Below are 13,729 nucleotides of genomic sequence, written 5' to 3' on the forward strand. Positions count from 1 at the left end.
TACAAAGTAACGGCTACGAACGGATACGCCCGAAATAAAATCGTTTCAGAGTGTTTTACTGTCCTATCCTAGCCTATCCTTTCTTTTATGTATATATATATGCGGGATCAGACGATCCTCTATCTCTTCCTCCGTATGTGCACAACACCGTAAGCCGTAAGAGTATTGCAATATTTAGGTACAATATTTTACAGCTCCTCTGCGGCTCTGGTACGGTGTTCAAACGTAAATGATTTGAAAACGCATGAAAAAAAAGCTAGCTACACAACTAATCCGACCACGCCAGGACTGGCCGACAACAGCAATCGATTGTTTAACCCCACTGACGGGGTTATATCGGCGCGCCACAAACCGTATTTTGTGTAGCTAGCAGCTACGAGAGATTGTTGAGGATTGCGGGATGAAATTCATCAATAAATTACGTACGGTTTTGCAACGTAACACTTTTGCACATAAGAACACACACCCTGTCGCATCCATCTCTAAGCTATTCTGGCCATATAATAATAAGGAGCGGAACTCCCACTGCACAGTACTTTGCTCAAATTGAGCGATTTTCCCTTAGCCCTTAGACATGTGAACCGAGGAACAATCAGGAAGTTGATCTATTAGTTGCTCTTTTGTTTGTTTTTGCTCCAACAGATATGCCTGAACAAATCTCTTACGTTTAATGTAGTAATGAAAATAGTCGTTTGTAGGTCGTAAAAACTGCCCATGAGATTAAATGTAGAAGGCCCACGAAAAGTAAGGAGTTTAAAACAACTCACGAAATGTAAACAGCTAACGGCTAATAGGATCGTGCTACATGATGAAATGCCCCCGCAGAACTGGCCGTTTGAGAGATGGGCCATTGGGTTCCTTTGAAGAAGGCGCATGCAAAACGTGGACTGGTTACTGGTGCGACTATCGCTGGCTTTCCTTCACCGACCATTACTTTTTTGTACTTTATACGCATTCTTTCCACAAACATACGCAGCTGGGAAGCTATTAAAAAAATCAGTTCAACGCTTGAAACATGTGCGCTTACCCTTGCCTTACACTTTCTCTCTTACTGCATTGCACGCTCTTTGTTGCATTCTAAATAATCCTGATACTACTTTTGCGCTTTCTCTGCCATTACTCATGATTGGTTCCACCTCTTTTTTTTTGTTTCAACTTATATCGGGACAAGAAAAGCGGGTAGCTGAAGAAGCGAATGCATTCAGTGCTTGGTGCATCTAATGCACGTACGGATACAGCTATGAAATCATGTGTACGCATTAGCTCACTTATCCTAAGGGACACACTTTATCTGGCGTAAAGTAATGTGTCTGGTTTGCCGCTTTGTTTCCTTAAAATCTAGCCATATTAAGTGCAATCTTCTACGTACAGTTTTCAGCACTCCTCAGTCCGATCGATAAGGGTCACTTAACCTAGCGAAAAACGGTAAACGTAACCTAGCGAAATCGTCCAACCGCAACGGAACGGGGTTGTGTACACGTTCAAATTGTTCGTATTATGGAAACATATTTATCTACCTACAATCCTTCTATTACACGCTCCCCACGCGCTGCCCCTTAGCTGCGAAGCCGCCTGCGACCCAGGTAGTACTGGAAACGGGTGAGTGTTTTAAGCATTGTGTTTCCTTTCCCGCAATGTTCGAACAAGCTCATAATGGTACGGTACACAGAGACATACACACACTCACTCACGTATTCCAACAGCACACTGCATACCTTGCTCCTTGTCTTCACGGCGCTCCATCCCGCCTTCGCGTCTACTACTGTCAGGAGGTGGCGAAAAAGTCCTGCAACCTTCGCACCGTCATAACGTCCAACGCGCACAGATCGAAATCAAACGTGGCACTCGTAATCTCGTAACATCCGGTTGCCGCGATCATCTCCACCACCCGCTGCAGTTCCGTGTTGTCCTGCAGCGTCATAATTTTGTGCTGCAGGTCCTTCAGCTCGAGCATATAGTCCCCTGTAAGCGAGACGTTGCTCGAGCCCGTACCACCACCACCACCACCGGCAGAGCCACTGCCCCCGTGATTGCTGGACGCGGCGGTACCACCGAACGAGCTGGTACCGTTGTCCTCGGGTGCAGCCGGGCCGGCACCACCCCCGCCGCCGCCTATCGATTGCTTGAAGTTGTTGTTGTTATTGTTGTTATTGTTCAGTGAATGGTCGAGCGGATCCTGGCCCGACGACGCTTTGCCGCCGCCTGCCGCGGCATGGTGTTCCTCCTTCTTTGGTATCTTTGTCGGCGGCTCCATTAGGCTGTTGGAGGATGCGGGCGGAGAAGGAGGCGAAAGGCTGCGCCGCTCTCGGGACGATGCAGTCGTAGTAGGCTCTGCTGCTGCTGCTGCTGCTGCCGCCGGTGCATCCTTCTGAACCTTTTCCGCGTCGGTGTCTTTGTTCTTGCGCTTCCGCTTCTTCACCGGCTCGCTCGCGCTGGAACTTTCCTTCGCCTCTACCGGCGGCGTTGCAGCTGTCGCCCCCTGTCCCTTGGAGGATTTGTCCTTTTTGCTCTTGTGGTGGTGATACTTTTCGCTCGTATCGGCCGTCCGGCTGTTCGATCCGGTCGTACCGGACGATGTCGCCGACGGGGGCCTTTGCACGTGGCCGGACGAGGTGCTGCCGCCAGCCGGTAGCAGGTCGGCGATACTGCTGTTGGACGCTTCCGAGTCCTTCTCGTTCGGCGGCAGCGTCGAGGGTGCACGACTGTTTTCGCCACCCCCACCACCGGTACGAGCATCCGAATCGTTCGAGTTCTCCTCGCCGCCACTGCCCTGTCCACCGGGAGCTTCCACCACCGGTGTGCTCGACTTGGACGACGGCTGTGGCGCACCACCGTGGCGCGTTGCCGATGAGCTCGAGAAAAGATTGCCCGAGGTGGCCTTCTCCCGATCGTGCCCGGTCGGTTTGCTGGAGGTCGAGTCACTGGCGGCGGCGTTTGCGTGCGATTTTGTCTTGCCCGGTCCACTGCTTTCCGCAAGCTCGCGCGTCGGTGTCGAGTAGCTGGCCTTTGTCGGGGCCGGCCCCTCACCGCCCGTTGGTTTGTCCTTGTCTTTCCGGTCCTTCTTGTCCTTCCCGGTAGCCGATCGATCCTTTTCCTTGTCTTTCGTTTTGTCCTTTTTCTTATGCTTGTGCTTTCGCGCGTCGTCCTTCTCCCGGTCCTTGTCATTCTTTTCGGGCACCTTTGCCGACTGCACCACCGCCGGGTCCGGCTTCGGGACCGCATTCGAATCATTCGCATTTTGGTGCTGTTTTTTGTCCTTCGTGTAGCCGGCACCGGTGGCGGAGGAATTTGCGTTCGACGAGTCTCGATTCGAAGAAGACGTCACTGATACCTTTCCTCCTTCTTTGCCCGTGTCAGCCGCGGTTGGCGCGCTGGCAGAGCTGCCCTTGCTACCTCCGCCAGACGAAGAAGATTTCCCGGTGTTTCCCGGCTGAGGGCCTTCCCCTTTCGACAAACCGGCGGCGGTTGGTCCAGAACCGTACGCACCGCTGTTGGCGGGCTGCTTCGGCGGCGGTTCCGCGTTTCGTTCGCCCTTTCGCTGCTGGTTCGAGGAGGAAGAGGAGTCCGTCCGCTCCTTATCCTTCTCGTAGCTTTTCTTCTCCTTTTTGCTACTCTTCTTCTCCTTCTCGTTGGTTGTGCTGCTCCGCTTGCTGTCCGAGCTTTTAGCCCCGGACTGGCCGCCGCTCGGAGCACCGCTGCCGCTGTTAGGAACTGTAGGATTGCTACTGCTGTTGCTTACACTATTATTGCTATTCGTGCTGCTTGTGCTCGATCGCTTGGGGCTGGCCGGGACCGGCCGCTTCATCGAGGAGGACCCGCCGGGCAGGGATTGCGAGCTGCTGCTGTTCGGAACTCCACTGCCAGCGCTAGAGCTGCCGCTGTTCGCTGCACCCTTATCCCTGCTACCTTTGTCGCGCTCTTTCGAGTGACTTTTGTCCTTCTTATCTTTGCTGTGCTTTTCCTCCGCCAGCCCGCTCGTGCCAGACATTGAGGCAGAGGACGATGAGTTGGACGACTTTTTGCCCTCCTTGTTCGGGCTCGAGTGTTTGTGCTTGGAGGAGGACGACGAGGAGGAGGTGGAGGATTTGTCCTTCTCCTTCGACGTGACGTTTGCCGACGACAGCGACGACGAGTTGGAAGAGCCGGGAAGGGTCGCTCGCGACGAATCGGACGATGATTTCTGGCCCGACTGTGCTTTGCCACTGCCGGACCCGCCCGCCGGTGACGTCTTGCTGGTGGAGGACAGTTTCGGGTCCGGCGATACCTTGCTGCCGCCACCACCACCACCACCACCACCGCTGCCACCGCTCGATTTGTGCGGAAACGGTGAACCGAACAGCTCCGCAAACTGTCCCTTCGTATCGTCCACCGAGGAGGACGATTTCGATTTGGATTTCTTGTCCTGGGAGGAGCTGCCACCGGAAGAGCGCTCGGTCCCGCCGCCACCGCCGCCGCCATGCCCACCGCGACTGCTTTTGTACTCGTTGCTGGCGCTGTTGCCGGCGTTGCCGCTCCCGGGTATGATCGAACCGCCACCCTTCAGCAGCTTCCGCCGGAACTCATCCGACGGGCTGTGGAACACGTAATCTTCGCGCTGATTTTTTGCCGGCGTCAGATCGAGATCGTAGTTGTACACGGTCTTTTTGGGGTCGTCCCGATTTTTGAAATAAATCTCAACGGGCAGTATGAAACCGGCGTACCCGGCTTCCTTCACCAGATAGGGCGGTTCTTTAAACACTGGAAAATGGGACAAAAATTTTACTGGCTACTGGAACATGTATGATGCTATTGCCGCTGCTCTTACCTCGTTTCGGTTTGGGGAAGGATTCGTGCAGATTGAAGACCACCTTGTCGACAAAGTGGCTGATATCGGTACCGTCCAGGCCGCGCACGAACAGCTCCCAGTCGTGCGTATAGCCTTCCGCCGTCGGGCGGCTCTTGACCGAGGCCACATGCCCGATTTCGAACGAGATCTTCACCGACATCGCAGGGTAGGGGTATTGGTAGCCAGCTTTTCCGTTACCACACGCTCACGGAAGTGTGGGAGTTGTGAAGCGCTTCAAGAGAAGGGGGAGGGCACTTTTCTGTCAAAGGTATCTAAAATGCATAAAAAAATAGGGTTATTTACAGGAAAGCGTTAGAGAAACCAATTTTTAAACAAATTAACTTTATATGAAGCCTAAATCTTGCTCATAATACGGTACAAATCTCTTCCCGTAAAACGCATCATCCGTCAATTCCCCCCTCCCCTCTGCAAAGGACGAAAGCTTTTCTGCGTTTGTGTTTGCACAGTACGAAAGGGCGGTATGTGTTCCTGCATACCGTAAAGGATGCGGTGTGTGTGTGTGTGTGTGTGTGTGTTGTTTGCAGTTTCTTCCTGGATCGGGTGCGAAGAAACTTCAGCACACTTTGCTTGCCGGAGGGAAAAAATCAATATTCTCTTCTCGCACTGCACCCGGCATGGGGCAGTCGGGGGGGGGGGGGGGGGGGGGGGGGGAGTTGGAGCAGGTGAAGCTAGGGCAGAAGCAAAGCAATCCAAACAGCCTCTCTCTCCCACACTTTTCCCCTCGTCATCCTGCGCGTTTTCACCACGCGTTCCCAGCATGCCATGGAGCCGGTGCACTACTACTGTGTGCATCCGAAATGTTGCATTCCGGCCTGCTGCTGGATGATGGAATAATTCACTCGTTCGTGTAGGGTGTTGTATTCAATTCGTGCTACAGGGCTGTTTGTTTTTGTTTGTTCATGAGCGATATACTTTGTGAATTTCGCTGTATGCGCAGCAGTATGCATTGCATCGGCATACGCATCGTGTTATTATTTACATAACATTCTAGCAGCAGCGCCACCAAATACACGGGCGGAAAATACTTCCCGGTCAACTTTCTGTAAAAAGGTGCTTTTTCTGGGCGATGGGAGAGAATTGTGGATAGTTTTTTTTCGCTTCAAGACCCATCCACATGGTCCACTCTTTTCCCGGCCGGCCGGAGAGCTGTTGTTTTCGCACGAGATAACAAACTGAATTACCATATGGCTAACCGCAAAACAATTCTCTTCCAAACACATGGATGGACAATCAAATGTGTTCGGAGGAACCGCTGCAAACCACAAACACTTCCGTCTCTGGCACGCATATAAACTCCAGTTAGGAAGAGTAGGCTCATTTCGTCGCTAGGCTAGGAAGGCCTTCTGTCAGCAATGCATGAGACGGATGGCTTTCGATATCCCTAATGAATATGCACATTAGCAGCACGGAGGAGGAAAAGCACCGTCCAGCCTTGTGGCGGCACACTGTTTGGTTGGCGCGACGTGATTGATTGTGTGCCTATTTGCGACCCAACTTTGCAGCGCCTTGCGGGCCTATTTCGAGACATCGGTGCAATGGGATTGCTGCTTACAAGTACACCTTTACTCACCTAAACGCACAGCCAGCAAGGGTTGCAGCGGGGAATGTCTCTTTCGGTACGCAATAACACAACCAACCACCCCCGTTGTTGCCGCTGGGTTAGAAGCTCACTTTGAACGTTCTACCGTCCGTTTGTTTTGCTTGAAAATTTGCTGCTTGCACGCAGCATTCGGGTTTTCACGACTAAATTTCACCGATATTGGCACAATCTGGCTGTCTGGAAGCGGTGGCGGCTGCTGCTGCTGCTACACACGCACGCAGGTACAAGCCAGCGGCAGCGCCACTTCTTGACGGGTCGGCCGTAGCTCGGCGTTAGGCTTCCAGTAGGGGGAAAGGAAAACACACACACACTTTGACATCGAAACGCGGACGCGCTGCGGTGTTCCCGTGAAAAGCGACGTTTTCACTCGCATCGATCACCGCGCCACCACCACCTCGGCCAGAGTGGGTCGGCCTAGAACCACACAGCACTCGTCGGTTTCCCGTGGCGAAACACTTTTTACACACACCCTCGAATACGCCAATGCGATGCAGCACACGATCTGTTTGTTACACTTTACAGCTCTGCCGATGCACACATTACCTCGCTACCTCGATTAGTTTGCGCGAATATGTTGCCTTATTTCCTGTGGCACATCCCCTGTGGATGAGTGTATGTACGGGGTTACAGTAGGGATGAGAGAAAAAAGAATATCTGTCTTTCGCTGCGAACCTGTACGATGTGTGGAAAGTGGGGGCGCAAACGCAGAGTGTTGACAGTGACATTTTTGTGCCTGCTTTTTTTTTTTTTTTTGAAAAGTTTGAAGATGACGGTTAAAATAGGTCAGCGTGGAGAGAGGGTTTTTCGTATGCTACTATCTAGAAGATGCAGTAATTTGGCCAGAAATTAGATGCAAAAGGTAGCAAAAACACATCGTCTCGCCTTTTTCATTCGATTCTGTACTTTTTTGCACCAAAATGTGTGTGCATTTGGTAAACATGAGGCTGCGGTCAAAGATCCGCCTTTGAAAAGAGAAGCGTTATTTTTGACAGCTACAATGTAACGTCTCGTAACGAAGGTGTAACGCATAATCGAGTTGAAATTTTAACAAACGGAATATGACAAAAACTGCATAAAGCTTCGCATTCGTTTGAGTCCTTTCAACAGCAATTGATCGAGAAAATGAATGTGAAATGAAATGTAATGAAAAACTGGCAATGGACATAACGACAATTCTAACTCTTTTGTTCGACACTAGCGCCACCTAGATGTCGGATAACACACGCATTGAGAAGTTAAGCCGCGGCCACAGTCTTCCCGTTATTTTTTATGAAATGCCATCTTTTTCTGCATGGAGCTTTATTACGGGTTTTACAGAAAATTTTGTTTTTATTGCTACGATTTAGGGCCGCAAAACCGATGTTTGATTTACAATAATGGTCTTTTATTTCATTCCAATCAAACTCAGAATGCAAGCGCAATGCATGTGTCAAAGTAACATGAATAAAACAACTGCACTAGCCTTCTCACACGTTCAATTTTTATGTTGTGTTTGCTTTTGGCGAGTGGGAGTAAAAGTTTGATTTACCAAACACAGTGTAAACCATTTTTACGTGTTTTTTGTTGTCTATATTATGCAATAAAATATCGCGCATTTCAGTCGTGGCAAACAGTCCAGGGAAAATGTTGACCACTCGCTTGTACGGCGCAATGTTTGTGAAACAGTTTTTTAATACAACGTTACGGCAAACCGTACGAAATAGTTCGACAATCTTTGGCCTATCTTCAGGTAAGCACCGGATACCATAATACGCTGAAAGAGAAAATTGCATGCAGAAGAGCTAAAAGATTGGTATTTCCAATTGGCGGTGCCGCCGGTATTGTTTTTGTTGCGGGATTGTTTACTTTCGGATCAGCTGTCTCCCACAGATGTCACAGATGGGTGTGTTGTCAAATTTGAATAGATGGCGCCAAAATTCAAAATTTTCGGTCGTTAAATTACCAAAAAAAATTAAAATAATTATTTTTATGAATGTGGCAAAGTGAATTTGCTAATATGATTGGAATAATTTTCAAGCCGCTTATTAAGTTTGTAGTTTTCACTTAAATTATTGTAATTCAGTCGATGAATCACACAGATGCTATGTTGTTATACATTCTAATGTTTTTTTTTTATTTACTCGTCCCATTTTAGGATTCGGGAAGTGTGGCGTAGCAGTAATAAGAGTGTCCGGCTCAGCCTCACGTGCCATTGTCGACAAAAAAACTCGATTAAAATCGTTTCCGGCACCGAGGCGAGCCGTACTGACAAAAATATTCCACGGTCAAACGAACGCAATGATAGATCGAGGTCTTTTGTTATGGTTCCCAGGTAATATCAGCTATATCAGCTAGCCTTTTGATCTTGAACTGTTATAATGATTTCCCTTTTTTTTACTGTTTTACAGGCCCTCAAAGCTTTACCGGCGAGGACACGATTGAGTTTCACGTCCACGGAGGCACGGCCATAGTGTCCGCCATGTACGACAGCTTAGCCACATTTCCCGACACCAGAATAGCGGAACCGGGCGAGTTTACCAAACGTGCGTTCTACGCCGGGAAGATGGATCTTACCGAAGTGGAAGGTCTGGCGGATTTGATCCACGCCGAAACGGAAGCGCAGCGGAAGCAAGCACTACGGCAAGCAAATGGGCAGCTGTCGTGCTTTTACAACGATCTGCGCACTCAGCTCGTCCAGGCTATCGCCAGCATCGAAGCGTACATAGACTTTGCCGAAGATCAGGACGTCGATGACAATGTGCTGAGCGTAGCGGTGCAGAACATTGAAGGCGTAATCGGACAGCTGAAAGCCCATCTGAACGACAATAGGCGCGGAGAGCGGCTCCGGAACGGTGTGCGAACGGCCATCGTTGGTGCACCCAATGTGGGCAAAAGTAGCCTGATCAATCTGCTCAGCCAGCGCAACGTGTCGATCGTAACGAGCATCGCCGGCACGACAAGGGACATCGTGGAGTCGCACTACGACATTGGCGGTTATCCAGTGATACTGGGCGACACTGCCGGGCTGCGGCAGGGCACGGAAGATGTGGTAGAAAGTGAAGGCATTGCACGTGCTCGTGCGTATGTAGAAAGTGCCGATCTGTTGCTGTTGGTGGTGGACGCTTCACGTGTCGAAACGGTCGACCGATTGGATACTTACCTGCGGGAGTACATGGAAACGCTTGGCCTTGACGCGGATATGATGTCCCGCGCGCTGATAGTGTTGAACAAATGTGACTTACTGACCAGTGGTACATGGGAACGGTTGTCAGCGCATAACAATAGCTTTAGTTTTCTGTCCTGCCAAACGCAGTCCGGTTTGCCGGAGCTTCTCGAGCGCCTTAAAACACGCCTGGTGCAGCTGTGCGGTGATCCGTCGGTCGAAAGTCCAACCATCAGCCAGGAGCGACACCGCTACCATCTGAAGCAGTGTTTGGCGTGCCTGGAGCAGTTCCGAGACTATTTCCACGAAACTGGTGCACCGAACCGGGATCTGGCGATCGTTACGCATCACCTGCGAAATGCGGTGCGTTGCATCGGCAAGATTACGGGCACGGTGGAGACGGAGGAAATACTTGACGTCATATTTAGCACGTTTTGCATTGGGAAATAAAGTGAAGCAAAAAAAAAAAAAAATGCGCCCCAGGTTTGGGTTGGATTGAAAGCAGCCGAAAGCTCGCATTGGTAATCCAATTATTGCGAACAGTTTGCGAAACGAGGTTTTGATAAACACCTAGCTTGTTTCTGTAGCCCATTAGCTCTGTACAATCATTTTCCTTTCTAGGTACGGCAGCTCTGTGCCCGCTCATATCCGGTGCTGACAGGGCAAAGGATGCCTGCAGTACTGGTACAGCAGCTCAGCCCTGCCGTCATTTAACCTTGTTGATAGTATTTTCTCGGAACACACATTAGCAAGGATCAGCGCGTTTGATCTCGTTATGACCGCCGGGAACGGAGGTTTTGAAGTGTGTACGTCTGTGTGTGTATGGCGTATCGTAACATTGACGCACGGTGGACATACAGGCGTGTCAGCAGCAAAGGATTAGCATTTACAACCAAAAGGAAGGATACGTCGTTGCTAATGCTAATGCTGTGTTGTGAAGCGATGAGTTCTATCAAACTGAACTTGTTTTATTCAGGTTCAGCCTAACCTGTCCACTGGGGTTTGGTGTAACTTTTGCCAAAGAACTGGTCAGCGTACCAGTGTCGAGGCACAATTGTAACTTTATCGTACTTAAAAGATGAATATGGTTAAGTAGTACTTACCTTTACATTATTTTTTACATTGCGATAAAATCAGCTCAAATATGACGTTCAGGTTTTCCCGTGGAGGCGCCTTGTACTTCGTGTTGGTGGTGTTGGATGAAGTGTTGAAATTTCATCTTGTAACGCTTTGAGCGCCACTATTACTTAATAATACACATTCTGCCACTATTACTTAATAATACTTAATATTAAAAAATAATAAATTAATGTCCTTAATGTAAGTAACGAATAAAAATTACTGACAATCATAATACGGACGTCACACGAAGCGTAAACTTTGGCGTAAACTGGATTTCAGCCATACAACCCTATAATCTTTTGACAGGAAGTTTACGCTCTCCCATACAAATCAAGCGTATTTTTTTGAGTTTGCGCTTCGTGTGACGTCCGTATAAGGCTTAAGGCTCAGTACATGAATAAGCAGTAGTCTTCAATTTCGGATTAATATCTAAAATTATCATTAATTGCATGTATTTTTTTATACAGTTATACATCCATCGTTACTCCGAGTTATACGCATCAATTTCAATACCTTTCACATAGAGAAGGGACATAGGTTGGTCATTAGCATTTTCCCCATTATATTATTATTTATAATATATTTGATCCATAAATTTGAAGAGTTGGAAACCTTTCAGAAAAGATATCATTTTGGAAAATTTATCTTCAAACACTTGGAAACCTTTGGATTGGAAACCTTTCAGAAAAGATATCATTTTGGAAAATTTATCTTCAAACATTTCTCCACCATGCAGAATATCTTGGAGAAGATGAGCGAGCTGTAACTGAATACGTACCCATTTTTCATATATTTTAACATCTCATTGTGTGGAACAAGCCAGAAAAGACTCTGCAACATAATGAACTTCTTTGGAATTTTGTCTGTTTTTATCTGATCATGATGCCCAGACAAGTTAGGATGATTACTACTATCATTTATTGATAGATAGATTGATTAATTAGTTAATTTAAATAATTTAATTTAATTTATTTACTTACTTCTTTATTACTTTTCTAGTATCGGTAGATCGCATGCTAGAGTCGTCAACTAGCATGTTGTTGTACCCGTCAACTATTGCATAGTTTTTTTAATACAAAAAAATGTGATTATATTTCATCCACAGTTTTGGAATTGCTAATTGGCCCACATTTAATTGCCTCGCTCCGTAGTGGACTTCCCACTGGAAACCGGTTTTTTTTTGTGTGTTTTGTACGTGACAGAACATTATTTTCTAGAACGTAAAACTTCGATCGAGGTCCACCAAAGTTTTCAACAGAAAAGGCCAAAATTATTAACAAAAAAGAAAAAGAACATAAACCCATCGTAAGCCATATGTGTGAAAACCGGTTTAGAACGAAAGCGACGGATGGAATGAACTGAAAAGTACATTTACTCCACCCATTCGAAACAGATGTTGAAGTATCAAAATTATTTACTACCCAGGTGCATCCCGGGATGCGGAATCGGGCGCAGTGCTTCGCAGCGAAGCTATTTAGCTTGGCCGGTTGTGTCTGCGCTATGTGCAGCGAGGAAGAAGTTTGCACCGTCAGTTCCCGTGGTGATAAAGGACGTGTGCTTCGTATTTTCGGGATCGATCGATCAAGTTGAAAAAAAAAACGAGGAGAACGAACGAACGAACGATTCATTGCACAACAAGAGCGTAAGACAGCTAGCCACAACGAACAGCTCGGTTCGGTGTGTGGGAGAACATGACCACCAAAACTACGAAGGAAGATAGGTCCAAGCATGGAACCAAGAACCCGACGAAGCAGCACGGTACGAGGGTGGACGAAAGTTTGGAGACAGCTTCTAGTGAGTGGTGGTTCTTCGCCCTTGTGTGGCCCGCTGTTCCGATACGGCCGATACCCACGTACACATAAATCCCTCCATCACACCTGCCCCACTAAGGCTAGCATATGGGTGCCGCGCAAACAGCAACCACCGATTCGGTCACGTGCGCGGGATGATCTATTTTTGTTTTTATTTCGGGTTGTTGCCGGTGCGCCTGATTGCAATGTACCACAGCGGCAGGACGAACGGATAAGACGAAAAAGGATTATTATCTCCGAGAGGGGGGAGGCAACGGCCGACCGTCGAGTGAGAAGATCGAAATGAATCCCGCCCAAATCGGGGAAGTGGGGACCGTGGGACTTCCATCGCATTGTGCTTTCCCTTCCACGACCACCACGTCTCTCCACGGTGGTTTGGGGGGTATTTCTTGAAAAGTTGTTGCGTGCAGCCCCCACTAAAGCGCCGCAAGAGGAAGCGGCAGTTTGGTAGCGTTACGGCGATACCGCGCGGTTCGATCCCTTCGCAGCCCTTCAAACTTCTCGAATCTCGCGTTTCCTGGAAGCGTGCACAGAAATCACAGTTCGATTTAAAGTGTTAAGGGTTGTTGTTTTCGAGGGGTTTTCTCGTCGCTTCTTCGGCAAGCTAATTGGATAGTGCCAAGATAATGCTTTATCTTTAATCGCCGCTCGAGATTCTCGGCACTCTCAGCAAGACTCTGAATGATTCATTTCACGAAAACGATGCCTCTGCCGCCGCAACGCAACGGAAATGGACAATTTAATTAACATGATAATAAGAGCTTTAACTGGACTGTCCCCCAACGTTGCGTGATAAATTAGACGCAGAAAGTACGGCCGACTCGGAGCCGATTGGAATAGGCTGACACACACACTCACAAAGACGTACAGTTTTAGCCCGCGTTCTTAAATGGTGAGAGGATATTTGTGAACCTTCTAATTCACTCACGACGCTGGGGACACGCGCAGGGAACAAAATAGGGAAAGAAATGCTGGCCCAACCGATAAAGAACAGAAGTAAAAGCAGCGGCAGCATTCCAGTCGAACCAGTCGTACCGGAATGGCATTGCAGCGTTTCGCGGGAAGCGTGGAATAAATAAGAAATAAATTACTTGTCCCGTTTGTTGGTCCCGCATGCCCTAACCGACCGGTCAGAAGTGGATCTTTTGTTTTTGTACACGCAAAAAGGCATAATGAAGGAAGGGGGGAAACCCCCATAACCCACGGTC

General features: G+C 48.5%; 2 protein-coding genes across 2 annotated transcripts; one reads left to right on the forward strand and one right to left on the reverse strand.

Moving 5' to 3' along the window:
- Positions 1-439: 439 nt before the first annotated feature.
- On the reverse strand, positions 440-7,139 carry LOC120952649 (protein ENL). The gene is made up of 3 exons (XM_040372086.2): positions 6,417-7,139; positions 4,805-5,097; positions 440-4,737 (listed from the first exon to the last, which is right to left on the reverse strand). Exons 2-3 carry the CDS (start codon positions 4,983-4,985, stop codon positions 1,766-1,768), a joined length of 3,153 nt encoding a protein of 1,050 aa, XP_040228020.2. The 5' UTR covers positions 4,986-5,097; positions 6,417-7,139; the 3' UTR covers positions 440-1,765.
- Positions 7,140-7,893: 754 nt separating this feature from the next.
- On the forward strand, positions 7,894-10,128 carry LOC120952427 (tRNA modification GTPase GTPBP3, mitochondrial). Its single transcript, XM_040371748.2, has 3 exons — positions 7,894-8,175; positions 8,581-8,757; positions 8,834-10,128. Exons 1-3 carry the CDS (start codon positions 8,070-8,072, stop codon positions 10,036-10,038), a joined length of 1,488 nt encoding a protein of 495 aa, XP_040227682.2. The 5' UTR covers positions 7,894-8,069; the 3' UTR covers positions 10,039-10,128.
- The last annotated feature ends 3,601 nt before the right edge of the window (positions 10,129-13,729 follow it).

This window comes from Anopheles coluzzii, chromosome 2, assembly GCF_943734685.1.
Source record: "Anopheles coluzzii chromosome 2, AcolN3, whole genome shotgun sequence".
NCBI lineage: Eukaryota > Metazoa > Arthropoda > Insecta > Diptera > Culicidae > Anopheles > Anopheles coluzzii.